The following is a 19,556-nucleotide window of genomic DNA, read 5'->3' as shown; positions in this document are numbered from 1 at the left end:
GGACGTCGGCGTTTAGTTTTCGTGGCTCGCGGAGTCGTAAAACCTAATAAAATATCGGCTGTGACAGACGAATTGGACGTATTTCTATCAAACGGAACTATGTGCATCAAGACATGAACCCTGAGGCCCATAAGAATATATGCATAACAGGGCTCACGTCATAATGCATATAGTTCCGTTTAACAGAAATGCGTCCAATTGGGCGCCTCGGTCGCCGAGCCGGGAGCGTTACTGCCGTGCTGAGGAAGAACGCCGTATGAGCATTTGAGAGTTGCCAAATTTCCTACGATAAAATGTTTATTTTTCAGGAAAGTGGTGAATATTTTGCCTTGAAATTTTCAGGAGCCTTATGTGAAATTACGATAAAAATTGTCTGAAAAACTGGAAGGAAAATATTCACAAGTTTACCAGGAAATTTGTGTTTTATCGAAGGAAATTTGGCGATGCCTGAAGGTTCATACGGCGTTTTTCCTTAGCACGGCAGGTTAAGTATCGTTTACGGTTTATCAGATACGTTGCGAGTTGCGTTTGGCCGCTGCCAGTGTTCGAAACTCACCTTCGAGTTTTAGGAGTCATGTGGCGCATCAAGCCTGATTTTTAGGCGCCATTGAAGATTTTTTAGGGGCCAAATTTACTTTTTGCCTATATATTACGTTGCATTTAGTGAAAAGTTAGACGCAAGATGATTTCGTAACAGAACTAGTAAGTAGCTGTAACTTAGGGAAGACAAAAGCACTAAGAATGAAATTGTGAAGAATAAAAACAGCTTTTACTTATAGTGCTGACAACTGTGAGTTTTTTCAATTTAAATGGATTTGTTTTTCTTTCTTTAAAGGACTTCCTGTGAAAATCCAGATTTTTAGGGGGCAATTTTTAGGGGCCACGTTGGCGCAGAGTCTTCATTTTTTAGGCGCCATGGCCGATTTTTTAGGCGCATTTGGCGCGTTGGCGCCTGTCAGTTTCGAACACTGGCCGCTGCGTTCGTTAGGCGTAAGTTATGAAGATAATCCTGCCGGCGCGGCGCGGCGCTAGCTGTATGCGCGGAATTTTTCCGCTGGAAATTGGAAATGTCTCACTATCAGTTTTTGAGTCCTCGTACTTTCGCTCGTTCTGGATACCTAATATTACATGGAAGTACTTCTGCCGTACGAAACTATGTGCATTAAGACATGAGCCCTGAAACTCAAAAGAATGTATGTATAACACCGCTCACGTCATAATGCACATAGTTCCGTTTGGCAGAAATACGTCCATATTTGATCATCCAAAAGCAAGATATGTGGGAGTCTCTAGTCTCCGTCAGTCAACGTCTAGGTTTTAGTGCAGAGGTTTGAATTTCATGAATTTGACATATTTTAGTGTGAAATTCCTTCTGAATAAATCGAGCTGAATCTGTGTATGTTATGAACATTCAAGAAAACTTGAATTATTATACCTGAAATGCTATTTTCTCCAAGTATATAAGAGATGGACAAAAATCGAATTTAAGTTTTTTGGGATTTGGCACTGTGGACCCGGCTCGCGGCAAATTTGGCAACGAAGAGGACAATCCCACCTATACCCAATGGTGCGCTGCACAGTTGCACGAATTTCACACCGCGTTTGTGGATCTCAAGGACGGCCTCATTTTGCAATCGCGAATTATCGATTTTCATCAATACGTGTACGGCAAATTATTTGGCTCTCTGTCTCCACGCACAAAAAAAAAAAAAAAAAAAAAAAAAAAAATCGCGCCGAAACGTCAGCCCGCGCTTCTTCTGTTGGACCAACCCGCGCGGAGATGAGTCATGATCGGCCGCTTTTGATTTATGTTCGCGTAAAACTTCGCGTCATTTTTTCTGCGGTTAATTGGTTCAATGGAGCTTTGGTGCGCGTCCAAGTTCCCTTGACGCAAACAAATCGCTACACACGCGAAGCAAATTTATCGAGTCTAAACAGAGATCGGTCCACTCGAAACAGGGAAACAGTTTATGATTGATTATTAATTGAACGATCTGCCCGACAGACTTTTCCCACCGATTCGCTGTGTTTTCTCCGTCGACTCGCGCTTTTTCGCTCGGGTGTTGCGTTTCTTGGCTCTCGTTTGAAAATAACTATCAAGTGCACCTTCGGTTGTTAACTGTCTGCTGAGCGACCGCTAAATTGATTGCTGCTTGTTCGTAGTAGTGATACATTTCGTAGGAGAGGCAGTGCAAATGCAGCTGGTTCTGTCAGGCACTCTACATTAAACAGATTGCAAATTTGTTTCGTCAATGTGTGAAGCGATCGTGAACATGCAACTTTTTTTTTTAACAACGCTAGGTAAATATTCTTATTTTATTTTTTTTTAAAATTGGCTCTCTGCGAATTCTAGAAAGCGCGATCGCTATTTTCAAAAATCCGGGCTCTAAATGCATGAAGGAACACCCAGCACAAATTTCCGACGAATTTTCTGCACACTTTTTCCTCAACTTTCTCACCTATAGGAATCAAAGTTTCCCATTGAATCTAGAGGCCAGACTCTTGAAAACATTGACAAGAAAAAATACTCTTGATTCAATGAGATTTTTGCTTAAATCAAAAGGAAATCCGCCCAAATTAAGATGGCTTGGTTCTTGATCTAAGCAAAAATCCGATTGAATCTAGAGTGTATTTTCTCGTCGATGTTTTTAAGAGTCTGGACTCTAGATCCAATGTGTTTTTTTTTTCCAGTGTGTATATTTTTCTGCCAAAATCGCCCGCGCAAGTAGGTTTTAGCCAGGAATTCCGGGAAAGCTCCCTTGCTCAGAAATGGAAAAGTTTCCGCTCAGATCCTCACTCTTGACCTGTTATCTTGAACAGATGACCTAGAAGTTATTCGGCGTGGGGTTATTGTCGCGCGCGTGTGTGTAAGTTTTATTTTCTTCTTTTTCTTGAAACTTAGTGCAAATTAACAGCGAAGCCCTCAGGTTCCGCTGTTAATTTGCACCAAGTTGGAGTTTGAAGGGAATGTCCCCTGTTTCCCACCTCCAAGTGTGAGAAAATTAAAGCAAGGTCAAAGAGACCTTGGAAAAATGTGAAACATGTCATTTTTGGCTAATTGTAAGTTAATTGCTTTGTGGCCAGGATCTGTTTTTTGCGAAGAAATTCGAGAAATCTGTAATGTGAGGGGGAACGACATTAAATTGTTTCCTTCCTAAGTTTTTTTAAAGTAATTAACTCTCTCGGGTAACATTCTGAAGAAAATATCAAGAGCATCGTGAAAAACACCGTATTCAGTAAAGTTGCGGATCTATTTATGTCTCAAGTCAACTGCTGATTTCCCTCAGCTGTTAAATTCCTTCGGACATCGTAAATGCTGGACGAGTCAAAACAGCGAACTTTCCGAATGCTGGTGGTGGGGTGTGAAGGGGAGGGGGGAAGCTCAGGAAAAACAACTATACCTGCCACTGATTGAATTTGAAGAAATGAGGATTAAGTTTTGCATATGCTCAAAACTCAATCTAGAGGTTATGTATTAATACCCATTTCCACAAAATTAGTATTTTCTCGTGCTTCGTATCGTGCTTGACAGGCGGAAATTACAATTTATCCGGCTTAAAATTATCGTCGTCTCAATTATTCCCCCAAACTATGGTTGAGTTCTCGCCGCCTTCCTCTGTACAAATACCTGTATGAGCTACGAGGAGTAGTGTGGTCGTTCATCTGAGATTTTAAAATTTACGTTGAGCACCATTACCAGCCGCGAAACCACCGAGAGGACGCAAATCCGCGTTGGACACGCAGTATATCTTTATTAATTGACGTTTCTAAAGAATTCTTCGCGGATGTTTAAAGTTTTTCAGCCGTAAGTTACGAGACCCTCACTGCGGAGTCTTAATCCTGTCTGTGAATTGTCAGCGCACTCAAGCTGAGCTAATCCTCGCAAAAATGTTGTATTTCCTCCTCCTTTTTTTTCGCGGTCATACATTTGATTGTGCACATTCTGAAAGTACCGTTTGCGTTTCTCCTCGCACCCATGCTCTCTTCCGTCGTAAATGAATCGCCATTAATATTACGTCTAATATTCTTATCATTTTATGCGCACTTATTCGTGAAAAACTGTTGATTTTTACGAGCCGCTCATGAGAGTACCAGTGGCGTGGCGTGCTTTGCGATGTATCGATCGATCGCCGTTTAAACCTACGGAAAAGAATCGATAAACAGAGTGTACCTCGATAATCGATTCATTACCACAGCATCAAACATGGAGATATTCATAATCGATCGATCAGTCACTCCTCGCCGTTGGTATATAGATGAATTTAATAGGTTCTTACAAGTCACCGGTGCGACGTTTCACCGTAATATTATGATATGACAAGATCCATAAGTTAAATTTATCCAAGCAAATGGGTCGTTTGGGTGGTATCCCCTGGGGCAGGAAATCAGCTACGGAAAGTTAGATGCAGTAGTTGTCGATAGCGCGCCGTGTTTGAAGCGGAATTCTCTGAGGGCTTTAATTAAAGTTGACACTGTCAACTGGATTTTACTGCAATTTCAGTTTCATGACTGGTGCTTTCGCCGGCAGTCACATATAAATAATATAGCACCGTTTTGTGTTTCTTTTTAGTCGAACAAAGTTAGACAATCTAAAATTTAGAAAAAAAATATTGCAGCGTCATGAGTCTAACGTTGAGTTTTTATCAAAATAACAAATTACTATTGGCCTTGGCAAATTACCATTAGCCAAGGCTTTTTCTGGAACTGTGAAATATTCACGCCGTGTTGGTAGTAATGTTTACTAGCTAAATTACCGTCTGAGTTGCATCCCCTTTATCATTTCGTTTCTTTAGAGTCTTCTCCATTTCCAGTTGGATACTCTCAAAACATTAAATATGAGCGAAACTTGTGTCACGCCGCAATCTAGATACGCATGCCTCTAGTTTGGCCATCTCCCTATCATACTCATCACACGGAGAAAAAAAAAACCTCGTGCGTGGGACCCGAAGTTTAGGTCAAATGGATCTCTGAAGTTTTCGGATTGAGCATCTGAATACTTAAGGTCATAGCTGTCGAGGTTCGGATCACACATCTGAAACTCCATCTGAAGTACTTTAGATGTGAGAACCGAAGTTTTTCGGATGTGAAAACCGAAGGACTTCAGATTTAAGAACTGAAGTTTCAGATGTGTGATCCAAACCTTAGCAGCTTGACTTAAAGTGTTCAGATGCTCAATCTGAAAACTTCAGAGATCCATATGACCTAAACTTCGGGTCCCACGCACAAAGTTTTTTTCTCCGTGTACGCATGCCTCTTAGTTTGGCCATCTCCCTATCATACACATCACAAACTGGAGTCACGGTCATACTATTATTTTTTTAAGGTTGGACCAATCGAATTTATCGCATGCAATTCGTGTAATATAGTTCAATTCTCTTATAAAAATCCTCGGACATGTTCATGCAAAATTTCCCTGTTGAATACTCTCAAAGCATTGGAACATGAGCAAAAAATTGTGTCACGCCGCAATCTAGGTACGCATTTCTCTAGTTTGTCCATCGATCTATCATGCTCGTTAGAAACTGGAAGAAAACGTCCTTCGGCACCTACGCTACCCGACTCCTGACATGGGCGCGCGAGGGCCGGAGGGACCAGAACCCTAGACCCCGAGAGGGACTAATTACACGACATTACCTCGCCATGCTTTCTTTTCTAAATCACTACACCCATCGGCAACGGCGTCCCCCATCCCCGATGCAAAAAGGCTTTTCATAAGCATGCAAACGACGCCCATCTCGGCGGCGATAAGTTATGGGTGCCGATGAAGACATATCACGAACAAATTTCTAATTTTAAATTTTATGAAAGCCGTTCTTGGCAGGCGCGGGACGCCGGAGAAACGGCCGCGGCCCGGCGTGTGACCACGCACGTGTCGCACAGTGCAACCATTTGGTCGACCGAGTCGGCCAAAAGTTTGAAACTTTAAAAGCTCACAACTCCGATTTTACAAAAAGTAGAGGTCTTGAAAATGGTCCCATCGGTTTTTTCGTAAAATTTTCTGGTTCCTTTTTTTTCTTGCACTTTATTTGGCTTCTATTCTGCTTATTTAGTAACTTAGGAATCTACAGCCATCTATAGACACGAGTTTTAACTTGGAGATTATTTTGTTGTCAGTAGACGTCGTGGGGATTTTAGCACAACCCTGCCCCGGCCTTTAAACTGTCAGGGATTAAGGTCGAGTAGAATCTGTTTCCGCAGATCCACTCGTCAGCTCCGTAAAAATTTGTCGCCGCCACCGGGATTCTAACCCGGGACCTATTGGTCTAGAGTCAGACGCGCTCAGCGCTAGGCCAACCAGCGGGCCGATTATTGAAATTGATCGACAAAGCTATAGACAAAGAAGAGCAAAGGGATATGGTTGGATCCTATTGGTGGGATCCTATCGGTGGAATCGGTTGATTGCAATGGACAAAGGAGGTAAGTAATAGACTAACTAACGGCAATCGACAAGAGACCCGACGGTTAGTCCATCATTTTCTGTCTTAGTCTGTAAGAACCACCAGTCGCAACCAATGGGATCGCTCCATACTCCCCACGGCTCCTTTTTCTATAGCTTTGTGTATCAAATTCAGTAATCAATCCGCTGACCGGCGACCATCCCTTTATTTTTAAGATTTGGCGATATAAATATGGAAATTCGGGGGTTTGGTCGAAAAACAATTCATGTCCGAACTTTTCCCATTGTGCGGCGCGGCGCACGCACCTGTGATCCATTAGCGGCGGCAATTTCACGCGGGGACGGACGGATTTATGTGGACCGGGCGGGTAGCGTCGCGCGCCCCGACGCGACGCGACGCCGAGATCTCGACGCGGTTATTGATATAGATATCCCGTCATCGCTGCTCGAAAGTTCGCGCCTGTGCCTCAGTTGAGGAGTCACCTCAACCTCCGCCAGCCTCGTCTTTTATTAACTACGATTTGAGCGCATTTGTACGATACGGGGCTTTCTACCGTGGGAGTATAGAAAGGGAACGCATCTTCGATAGTTGGCTACTGCTAACAGCTGGCAGAGATCAACTCGATTTTGCATCGCGACTGGCCGCAGCGACACAGGACCTCCTTTCTCAGAAATTCAAATGTCGCACGGGCTATATTTTGCAATTAGGGCCCCTATTTCTGGCTCATTTTCGAAAGAGCGCATATGCCGTTAGTTTCCTCAGTCAGATAGGTGATTTTACGCATGAGTCAGAAATAGTAGTGCTTTATTGAAAAATGCAGTTCATATAAGCTTCGTTTTTGTATATGACGTTCGACCTCTTTGATTAAGGCGGCGTCGGTCTGGAGCCAGCAAAGTCGATCAATTCTTCGATAATTTCTGGATTTTTGGAAATTCTTGAGAATTTCCGAACGCCGCGCCACGTCACGTTGTAGCAAGTCAAATATTTGTACACAAAATTTGACCCAGAAAAATTTTTAAATTGTTTCACAAGCACGTCTGAAGCAAAGATTGATATTCCCCAAGTACGTACTTTTGGAGTGACTTTAAAATGTGTCTTGGTCACATTTTATGTACAAATACCTGAGGCACTAGAACGTGATGAGATTCTTGGAAATTCTAAAACCGTCACCTAAAATCGGAGAGTAATCAATTGATCAAAAGTTCTTCGAAGTGCCCAAAACCACCGTAATACACAATTTTCGGTATTGCGAAATATATGCATAAACAACTTAATTTTGCGGCCGGTGGATGTGCAAAAGGAAGGGAAGTTCATTACAGGGTCTGGATGCGACTATCCGTGCTTTATGGATGAGCGTGTTGCATGGAAAAAATTGAAGGCGCTCCAGTTTTTCTTGCTCGCACCGAATATGTGCACAATGCGCATTTTGCGTTACGCGCTGTACCGGTGCTTTAAGCACAGCGGCGAAAACACCAAATCACGGGCTTCTAACACGATAAATCTTTCGGTTTAAATGTTTTCACTCGATTTTAATTTTTTCCCGAAAACGCCGCTCGACTTTTTTGCCCAATACTTTTAGAAAATATCGTCAAAAAACGAAGAAAAAAACCCGGATATGTTTATCCAAAACGCTTTGAGGCCTTTTTTAAATAGTGAATTAGTTGCTGATAGTGGAAACATGAAAAACTCGAACTCTTAACTTTCGAGTCGACTTGGAGCATGTTCAATGAAGACACCACAATTTTTTCCGCAACTTTGCTTCGACGCTTACTTTCTCACCGTCCTCAGTGATCCATTGCACCTGTGCATCAAAATAAGGTGAGAAATGTGCCCAAATCTCTCTCCTAAATCGGCAGGTTTAATTAATTCATGCAATGAGCCAGAAGGAAACTTAACGTATAGGATTAATTCATTAAGGAAAGCAATCGAGAGGAAAAAGTTGCAGGTGGCACTGCTGACGTTGCTGCAGTCGCGCCGTTGCAATGTGCTTGCGCTTCAAAATAAGCTTGCGAGTAACATGATAGATCGATTGAGAAAATTCTCCGACGCTTTTGAAATTTTTCTCCTGACCAATGACTCCAGTCGTCTTTCCCCTCGCGAAAGAACGTAACCTATTCATTTCAATGTTGCCGAATTTTCCCTCGTTAACTGCACTTTTCCAGAAGTATCTTGGGTCAAAAATCAAGAACATTTTAACAAAAATTACATAGAATCATTCCAGTCCAAAAAATTAATTATTCGAGTCAATTTTGCACCCGTTGAATGGAGTTAGGTTCCTTCATCCGTGAATCAACGAATTGGCCGAGGGTCCTTGACCTGGCGCAGATGGAAGTTTACTCACATCCGATCCGCGTGCAGATTTTGTTTTGACGCCTCGATATGCAACGTGAACTTTGATACACATGACTCAAAGTGTCGCCGTTTCATGTCTATCTTGGCCAGGTGCTTTGAATCTGGCTTGGAGACAACGAAAACATCGTTATTAGATTTTTGGTTTGGGCAGCACCGTAGCACTCATCGTGAAGCGGTTGCTTTGGAAGGGATTGACCGGAAAGACCGACTCCGCGCACGTCAGCACAGGGTAAACTTTAGTCTGTCCGGAGAATTTATGAGTCCGAAGCACCTAATGTGACTGCGCTTCGATTCACAATAAGGTTTATTTTTGGACGTTATCTTCATTATTCATGGCCTGGAGCATCCAAAAATAGCGCAAGTCATTGTTTTTGTATCGTCCGATACTCGGTGAACTGAAATTTTTCCAGAAAACGATTCATTCCTATAATTAATGTCCACATTGTCGGTTTCATCACTGCTCACAAACAGGTAAATATTAAATCCTCGTTTTCTTTTTTGCCGAGTTATTTTTGTCGGATGGAATCTCAAAGTTATCCTTTCATCGGAACAAGCTATTCTAATAATGACTATAAAAAGTAATCTATATAAATAAAATCGTTTCTTTAAAATAGATTAATTCGATTTAGCATCAAGTGACCCACCAAGAGTCTTTACTCGCGTAAAACGAGCTAAAAGAGCTAGTTAATCTTCAAAATATGACAGTGGAAAAAAAATCGACTTAATGCTAAAAGGTGTTCTTTTTAAAATTAATAAATTACTTCTCAGTAAATCATGTATCGGCGAATATAAATGCACGATCTCTCTCCTTTTTCATATTTTTTGGTTTTGTTTTTGAGTCTTTTGTCCCGATTGTAAAAGCATTTGGTCTTGAAGTGGACTTCATTTTGAAATTTGGAAGTACAAATCCTGGCTCAGTTGAGAAACAACGCATGTACCATTCCTCTTCTGATATACATAAGTGTTTTTACGGATGAGACAGCAATTGTAGTCCCTAATTGCGTACCATTAATTTCCCTATGTACATAAGTGTTTCACGGATTAGCCAGAAATTGTAGTTCCTAATTGCAAAGAGACTTCCAATTTTTTTAAAAAATTTTAAACTTTTGTCCGAGAATCTTCTCACGCACGGTAATCAAGTATACCAGAAAATCGTGCTAAACTAGGTTTAGCTTAGTCTCTTGCAGAGGGGATAGATTGGTGCTTCCTTTGGATGAGCCAGAACTTTTATTTCCTTGGTGCAAAATATATAATGCATTTATAAGGCTCACATCGCAGTCGTTTGCTTAATCTTATATGACTGAAATAAATGTTAGTTCTGCCTGAAAATCTTTTGGAACCTGGCAATTTTTAGTGAACGCTTAGTTAACTGTTAGTTTGTGAACGCCGGGAGAGCCTTCAAATACTGGCTATACTTCCCGCTTTATGGAGAGGGTAGTTTAGTTGCGTGACCCAACCGAACTCTTAGAACGCCTTCAAATCTGGCGATACTTCCCGCTTTGCCGGGAGGTTAGTTCAGTTGCGTGACCCAACCGAACGCATAGAACGCCTTCAAATCTGGCGATACCTCCCGCTTCGCCGGGAGGTTAGTTTAGTTGCGTGACCCAACCGAACGCTTAGAACGCCTTCAAATCTGGCAATACCTCCCGCTTTGCCGGGAGGTTAGTTTAGTTGCGTGACCCAACCAAACGCTTTGAACGCCTTTAAATCTGGCGATACCTCCCGCTTTGCCGGGAAGTTAGTTTAGTTGCGTGACCTAACTGAACGCAACACATTGTTAGTTTACCCATTTTACTGCACGCAGCAAGCTGATACCATCAAAAGAAGCATTACAAACAGTGTTTTCTTTTTCTTCTTTACCATTTAATTTTTGCATTTTTCATGCGTCACAAATAGAAAGTAAATATTTCGGCAATTAGTAAACATGTAGTATGTTAGAATGTATTCAGTATGTTAGTCAACCATGTCTAACATATGCCTATAAATAGTATAACCTGTTGAATGCAACAATTTCAAGGTATTTTAATTTTAAAATGCATAAAACTGGGTGATTTTTAGGCAGAAATTGAAGGAAGATTAGCGCCCTAAGTGCCTCGAAATGCGCTCAAATAGAGTTAAAATTTCAAAAGTTTCGGGGGAGGCCCCCCGGACCCACCATTGAGCTGGGGGATATTCCATACTCCCTAGACCCTTCAGTGGTGGGGGGCCAGGCCCTCCCAGCAAAATGACCTAGCTATGCCTATGGTTTAGCTTACGCTTTTTCAGGCTTAGTAGACGAGTGAATGTATATTCCACGTATCATTGCATGTAGATATCCTAATAAGGAAGCTCATTTTCTGTCCACGTTGCTTTATCCTCGACCACGAGGGTTTAATCGCTATTTACGTCTCGGTTTGCGGAAAGTTATTCCGAAAGTTGTATTCATCCTCTCTCCTCACAGTGGATCAAGTCCTAGGAAGAAGTCGGACAAGAAATTTTTGACAAATATTTCGAATTTTGATGTTAATTTCGTCACATTGTAACTTTTAAGGAGTGCCTCTAGATGCTTTCAGGAGGAAACCAATGGAACCACTTTTAGAACCTAAAAGTTATGTATAAATGGAGTTACAAGCTTTTAAAGTTTCGAAATTTTGTCCGAGCTCTTCCGTTGCCTCATTCCACTGTGCTCCGTTCCGTATCACCGATTCTAAACCCAAACAATCGGACAAAATACGCGGAGGAGGAGCGATCATCGGTAACCACCTCACGAAGCTGCTAAGTAAGAGCTTCGAGACAATTCGCTCGAATTATATTCAAATGGGCTCAAGGGGAGTTTGACGTGGAAATCCGAGTTTCGGGATTCCTTCGAAGGCCGCGTTCCAACCTGCCAATCAATAAGTCAAGCGGGTCGCAGATGGTATTCCAGCCCCCGAAATTCGTCCGCGCTACTCAACTCCCTCGGAGCTGGAACTCATTTTAGTCAAACGAATGCTCTGGCCGAAGAAAAATGCTTGTTTCCCTTTCGGATCGACGCGCTCAATCCTTATTTCGGGACCTCGAGGAGGTTGCCCGGTCGTGTGAATAAATAACGAAATATACCATCGAGATGTTCGTGGTTTTAACGATTTTTATCGAAGTAAACATCGAAATTCATTTTTATATTGGCTTGAAGTCTTCTCAGCCTGCGGCTCGATTGTTGAATCGATATCACAGGCGGATTCAGCAATTTGGCAACCCTGTACTTTTTCCATTTAAACCTGTGTTGAATAATCGATTCTTGTCGGAGCACCTGGCCCCTCCAAGAATCGATACATTTCCATATGTTCAAATCAGGAAAAAACAACGTTGCCAAATTTCTGGATCCGCTAAGGATCGATATCGAATGATCTTGATCGATAAATAGCATCGCCAAGATAGGGATATATCGATCAGGATCATTCGATAACGATTCAACTATCGACCCGTTGGATAAAGTCCAAAGCGGTCTAATGAACGATAATCACATCTGCACTGTGTGTTATCGCGATATTTTGTGTTCGCCTTCATTTACGAGTGTATGCAATACAAATTCCTAGACGTTAGAGTAGTGGTGTTAAAATCTAATGGAAGTCGCAAAGGGACGCATTGAAAGTCTCCTAAATGTTTGATGATGACCCCGTGAGTGCGGGCTAGGACTTCAGCACCACTGCATGGTACATTATGTAGGGACATAATATGAGGGGGTGGGCGGACAAGACGTGCAGTTTTTGAAAAAATTGAGATATTAAGTATTTAAACTAAAACTATAGTCTGAAAATTTCACTGCTGAAAGCAAGTTTTTAAGCATTCAAAAGTGCGTTTGACTGTACTTTCCATCATAAGGCTCCATATAATTTTGAAACTTCAACACTGTTTTTTTTTTTTTTTTTTTTTTTTTTTTTTTTTTTTTTTTTTCTTTAAAGGCATAAAGTGCACTTATTCGCCATTCCTCTGAACCCGTCATATTAAGATAATGTAAGCAAAAAAATAAATTTAAGGTTAAAAAAAAGGAAAATACAAAGAATTTGAAGAGTAAAATGAAAAACTGAAATTGAAATTTAATGTTAGAAAAAAAAAAATCCCATCCAAGTTCATGATTATCATCCATTTTTAAATGTGGCAGCTGTGCAATTATTTTTCCAAAATATTCGGCAACGTCGTATTCGAAATGAGGATGAATGTAGGGGCGAGAGGTAGCAGGGGTTAAACAAACCGTCGAGTAAACATCTTTGAGGAAAGTAAATACTCATCTTGTACGTCGCGTCGGTGATCTGGAGTCTCAAATATCAGGTCGTTTACACAGAGCCCCATCTCCGATCGTTGCACCGCGATCAGCATTCGTTTTTCTTTCTCGAGAGGACCCGCTCTCCTCTCAAAGGCCGTCCGTCGGCCGACCTTTCCTTCAACATCGCGACTCCGAGGCATAAACGAACTCGTGCCCAAAGAAAACCCGAAATTCCACGGACAAGTGTCATTTTAGTCGATTTAGCGATCGTCCTTGAAATACTCTAATCCCTCATCACGTGGAAATTGAAGATGAAGTTGCTAGGATTAGCAAAATTAAACAAACATTCTTTAATCTGACTGAGACAAGCGCAGAGTATCGGTAGGTGTAGAGACTCCAGCATAATCAGAATCACTTTGCTTCCTGATGAAATGCAATAGGAAGGACTCGTATGTTGAGTGACATTTTTGTGAACCTTAAGATATTGATTATTTGAAGTAGAGCAACCGCCTAAAACTCCATTTTTTAATATTTTTTTTTACAAAATTATTACTTCATTTTGAAAACATTTATATTTTTAAAACGTGACAAATAATTATGAACCCTTTTCCAAGCGATGGCATCGATATTACTCTCAATGAGCCGCAGTTGTGCCGAAAGAAACTGCAAAAATGAATAAAAGAGGGGAAAAAACCAAGAATCACGCAATCTTTGGTTTTAACCAATTTGTACATCCATCTTTTAGAGTCAAATACGTCAAATTTTAAGCGTTTGATTGCGCGTACACCTCGCTGTAAGCACAGTGAAAGTACAAAATGTAAAAGAAAAAATTAAAGTGCTTTGGAAATCATTAAATTTTACACGAAACCACCAATCTTTCAAAAATACACATTATATCATCATTCTCCTTTGATAAATTGATGCATTTTTCTTTTCATCAATTTAAATGAGAATAATCGATGCAGAGTGTGCAAACATTTCAAAATCGGCATGAATTAAAAAACGCTGACTATGCGAGTATAAATATCAGAGCCTAACAGAGCGGAGCGGCGTGCTGCCAGCGTGAGAGGCGCATTGGCGCCTACAAACCTAAGTGGATACTTCACGCACTGCACAATGCTTGAAGTATCCACTTAGGTTTGTAGGCGCCAATGCGCCTCTCACGCTGGCCGCACGCCCGCCGTGCGGCGGCATGCACCTAAAGCAATTATTTCACAACAGAGGTGTTGCACAGTATTATACGAAATTGAACGTATTAAGAATGACAGGCATCCTTTATAAGTACAGATCTTTCCTCGCAAAATAAATCGCAAGATACTCATCGCACACAGGAAAAATCTAGGAGCCTTTAGCTGAGACAAATCAAGAGGTTCATCCGGTTCAGGTTTAATGAGGTGGGAATTTCTTGAAAGATAATTAAGTCCTGTTGCACCAAAGAGGAGTAGAGAGTTTTGTCTCATGAAATTGACGCTCCCTCATTTTTATCAAAAATCTCAATTATATACTATTCTCCGTGGGACCAAACAAATAAAAAAAAAAAAAAAACCCAAGCAAATCCTCATTCTTCCAAGACACCATACATTTTCATCCTAATACGTCGTGAGTAATTGTCGTTTGTATTTACATGTTGACCAATTAACTTTGGGTCTCAACTGGCACGTGGACCAAAACTCCCGTGCCCGAAAAACGCAAGGACGTAAATTACTGGAAGAAACAGGTGCGCGGACAAAAAATCGTTGACGAAATGTCCTTTGTATTGTTCATTATTAATAAAATTCGTCGTTCCTTTGTTTTATTCTCGTATTTTAATGTATTATTCAACAGTGATAGATTAACTCGTTAAATAAGGGGGAAATTCTGTGCCTTCAATCATGATCACGCGTTTTCTATGTAAATGTGCCATTAATTTTCGCGTGTGGTTTTTCCATGAATTGCATCATGTCAATTTGTCATCAGATCTTTATCTATATTTTCCTATCATCTTATTTCTGAAGAATAACGAGAAACATTGCTAAATATTAAATATTTTACGTATGCGTCAACTACACATAAAAAATTAGCGACATAAATAACAACCAAGTTTGACTAATGATCACCGTAATCTTATCGCCGAAGCCAAGTTTTCTTTCTCACGAATTTTTCATTTCAATCACATTAATGCAATGGAAGTTTGTTGGCAATTTATGGAGCTTTTTTCAATTCTATGAGCTTATTAACTCCTCTATGTACCTCCGAAAGTCCTCGAGACATCACCCTGTTCCCTAGTCCTATTTTTAATTGGACCACTTTTGCAATTGGGGACTACAATTTCTGGCAACAACGCATATACCATTAGTTTCTCTATGCACTGAAGAATTTGAAAATCCTAATTGCAAAATGTAGTCCAATTATGTGTCATCATTGCACAGAATTTCATTGACTGCGCATAACGGACAGAATTACAAGAGTTAGCCTTTAGCTAGCTCGTAGTTTACCTTAACACTATCCCTAAAAAGTTTATATACTTATTTACACCATGAAATTAGTGGGGAATGATATGAACAGAAATGGACCAAGTTCATTAGAAAGGAACCAACCCCCAATAAGTTGAAATTGAGCAAACAGAGATTTGAAGTTTTATCCTGCATTAAGACTCAATGTAAAAAATAAACGTTAACCTCACTTTTAACAAACATTTTTTGGTGTTAAGACTTTCATTTTTTGACAGGAGAAAATATACGGCTAGTGAAGTTCAGGAACATCCTTAACTCAATTTTTTCGGAAATGAGGGTCGGTTCTTTCTGATAAACTCGGTCCAAATAAGCTTTGGTCGATTGTTGCTCAAGTTTTTCGGTCCGTCAAAATGTATTGATAGATGGTCTTCACGCCCCCCTGATTGAGCTCCGAACTTTTCTGTTGCTCCACTCTCTTCCTCACTTAGAATAATCCTCGATGCTGTGGCAGTGTGGCACGTTCCAATAAAATGTTTTTACCACTGTTTCCCCTCAGTTTTTCTCCGGATTTTCTAACGACGAGCGTGATTTTTCTGTTGCAGGAGGAGATCGGCGAGGCGTTCGAGAAATGGCCGGAGCGAAAGTGGCACAAGAAGCGTACGAACGAGGGCTGGAAAGAGAACCTTCGTAATGGACAGATCACGTTGGCCCCTCTGCCACCGGTCGCGACGCCCCCGCTGTCCCATCCCTTGCCGCCCCCGTCAGAGCCTCCCCCCGGCGGGCGCCTAACCCGCCTCCGCCCCCACCGACCCGGGCCCCTCGAAGAACGCCGCTCCCGCAACTACGTGCTCAACCCCAAGAGCAACTCCCTCCCCACCCGCAAGAAGCGACCTCCAGGCAACTACATCATCGATTTCGACCAAGAGGTCAGTATTTACCTCTGATTCGTTCTTTTGTCATAGCCTATCAAAAATGACCAGAAGGTCAACCCATAATATGTTGAAAGATCCTCACCGTATGAATCTTGATTTTTCAATTTTCAATTTTCTTCGACCCGAGTGGATATTTTGACAAAAGTGTAGATGGAACAGTCAAAAACATTGACTCGAGTGGAAAAAATTGACATTTTAAAGAACAAGATTTTTGGGGTTTCTTTTGCAGGATGTAGAACGTATTATACGTAAATAAGAACGTGAAATCCTCGAGAAGCGAGTTGTTGACATATTTTCTCCAAAAAATCAGCTGAGTCTGAAATAAGTATATAGGGTGATGCAAAAGTACCGTACAACCAACATCAGGCATCGCCCCTGTTAAAATTGGACGAATTGAGACAGAGAATTGAAATGTTGTGAGTGCTCCTAGTTCAAAGGAAACGAGTATTTAGCAACCCCCTAAAGTTGAAAGAGGCCCTTCCCAAAAGGGGCAAGAATAATAGGGGTTAGAGGGGTGGTGTGGGGTTTTTGAATCACCCTGCATAGTTTAGATTTTCCGTGTTAGCCTCCATGAGAAATGAAAAATCGGTTATCGGATGTCTGATTGGCTGAAAAAAGCACTGGCAGACCAGGTGGTCACGCACTTCTGCTATTCAATGCGGGCTCTTCACTGAAAAAAAACTCTGGCCGTGAAAACCGTACTTACGGGCTATTCTATAGACACACCGTCCGCGTTGCGGGCTCAGAGGCCAAAGTTTCCGGTATAGCACCCGGAGTAGTCTAAGCTACGGCTCAAGCACTCGGAACTTTCAGTCTCTGGCCTGCGGGCCGATTGTTGAAATTGAAAGATAAGGCGATAGACAAAGAAGACATAGGGAGTATGGAGCTATCCTATTGGTTGAAACGGGTGGTTCCTTTAGACGAAGGGAGAAAATAATGGACTAATTATCGGGTCCCTCGTAGGTTGCTGTTACTTAGTCTATTACCTACCTCTTTTGTCCAATGCAACCGCCCGCTATCACCAAAAGGATCCCTCTATATTTATTTTGTCTTCTTTGGCTATAGCTTTGTCTATCAATTTCAATAATCGGCCCGCTGGAAGGGACGGTATATCTGTATAGCCCGTAATATCTCTTTCAGTGTTGTCATATCTTTGCATTTCGAGAATGTAACATATAATTTGATTTGGGATTGTTTTGACAGGTGGAAGCGTGGTCGAACCTCCTCCTGGCGGACGTGCAGAGCATCGTCGAGAATGAGCTGAGGTCGGCGATCTCGGCCGAGCGAGCGTCGAGCGAGTCCGAGCCGGACTATGACGAGGTCTGCGTGACGTCCGACGAAGAGGTCGCCGCGGAGATGCGCTACAAGTCGGAGCGGGCCTCGCCGTCGCCCTCGGGCTCCCCCTCGCCGTCGGGGTCGCCCTCGCCCTCCATGTCGCCCACCGTGTCGCCCTCCACCTCGGACATCTCGACGAGCAGCTCCGGGAGCGGCGCCGGCGGCCGGAAGCAGGGGCGCCTCGTCCGCAACTGCCGCCCCCAGCTCCCGACCTCCCACAAGGACGACCCCGTCCTCACCAAGATCACCACCCTCGCCCACAGCCAAAGGACCAAGCCCAAGACCGCCCACGCCGCCCGCGCCACCACCTACGCCGACCGCTCCAGAACGGTAAGCACCCAAATTCTATTACTTCAGCGGATTCATTATTGAAATTGATAGGCAAAGCGATAGATGAAGAAGACATAGGGAGCATGGAGTGATCCTACTGGTTGTTACTGTTGCTTCTTACAGACTGAGGGGGAAAATTATGGACATAAGCCCTGGATAGACGATCAAATTCCGAACCAATTCCGATCAAAGTAGACATGTTGATGACTGATGGTCAACATCTACCATCATATTTTGACAGGCCGCACTATTTTGTTCAAAGTAAGATCAGAATGGAGTGCCACCATTTATCATTTCCTGCCTCGGGAAACATTTCTGCCAAGTGTTCATTTGAAAATTAAGCAAATTAATGAGTGTAAGACTGATGACTCCCGACACTTTGATGGTAATTGGTTCGGGAATTTGATCGTCTATCGAGACCTTAACTGTCGGCTCTCTTGTCGGTTTCCGTTGGTTAGTCTATCTCCTACCTCTTTTGTCCATTGCAACCATCCGCTTCCACCATTAGGATCCCGCCTTATCCCTATTGTCATCTTTGTCCATAGCTTTTTCTATCAATTTCAATAATCGGCCTGTCATTGTTCGGCGCATTTTCACTCAGCGAGAAAAAGTAACCGAATTTGTTTGTAAGAACACGAAGTGACAAATATTTGTACGTTCAGTTATTATGTTTGGCTTAGTTTTCTTTGGGTTACATCTACCGAATCATCGGGTTACATTGACCAACTCTTTGGGTTGAAAAATTGCAAACTCGTTAAAAAATCAGGTGCGAACCACCAGGATCGAACCTGGACCGCAGGGGGTTCCAATCCGTTAGTCACGCTCAAGCCACAACCGCGAAGTGATATCTAGAGAAACAAGAGTGCACTGGTTCAGGGAGAAACTTTCTTCATCCGCAGGTGTCTCAGCGTAACCCACGGTTTCTGTCGATTTAACCAAGAATCTGGTCGATCAACCAAGTCTTTTGGGTTGCTCTGGCCAAAAATGAGTAGCACAAATTAACCCGAAGTAACAATGAACGTAAAATTTTAACTGTGCGCTCACAATGCATTACGGTATTCTGTAAATCCGGAAATTTCTGGAGTTTTTTCGTAAGAGATGGTAACGAGATTTGCCATCAGTCTTACAAAGTGACTGATCGTGAGTTTAGCAGAGAGAATCATTCTGCCTTGAACTAAAACTGAGAAAGAGAGGTGTGAGGTTTGATTTTTTTTCCTGAGACTTGGTGAAAATAAGAACGTTCAAATCGAACTTACTCAGTTTTCATCAAACCATCGGTTACTTCGTTTCCGATTATCCCTGTTAATTTTACTCAGAATCATGGAAAAGGCTGTTCATTTTTTTCATTCCTTTTGTATCTTCTTGTCTCTTACTTTTTACTTTGGCGCAGTAACTTTTCACGTCAAAGTCTCATAGTGGGGAGAAAATATGCTCCGTATTGATGTAAATCGGAGCACTTGTAGTCACTTTCTGAAATGCCGTAAATTCAGGAGTCGGGTAACTTGGTAGTGAAGATGTTTACCTGCGACTGTAAGCATCTGTATCATTCGTTCAT

General features: G+C 42.0%; 1 protein-coding gene across 2 annotated transcripts in view; it reads left to right on the top strand.

Annotated features, from left to right (window-relative positions):
* Window positions 1–19,556, top strand: part of cv-c (RhoGTPase activating protein) — a 235,660-nt gene that overhangs the window by 141,158 nt on the left and 74,946 nt on the right. For both annotated transcript variants that reach the window (XM_072300080.1, XM_072300079.1), the window contains 2 exons: window positions 16,007–16,330; window positions 17,540–18,001. In XM_072300080.1, the coding sequence (XP_072156181.1) occupies window positions 16,007–16,330; window positions 17,540–18,001 (786 nt within the window). The remainder of the gene's footprint in view (window positions 1–16,006; window positions 16,331–17,539; window positions 18,002–19,556) is intronic.

Source organism: Bemisia tabaci, chromosome 4 (genome assembly GCF_918797505.1).
Source record: "Bemisia tabaci chromosome 4, PGI_BMITA_v3".
In the NCBI taxonomy this organism is placed as follows: domain Eukaryota; kingdom Metazoa; phylum Arthropoda; class Insecta; order Hemiptera; family Aleyrodidae; genus Bemisia; species Bemisia tabaci.
The sequence above is the reverse complement of the archived record's forward strand: the minus strand, read 5'-3'. Positions and strand labels throughout refer to the sequence as shown.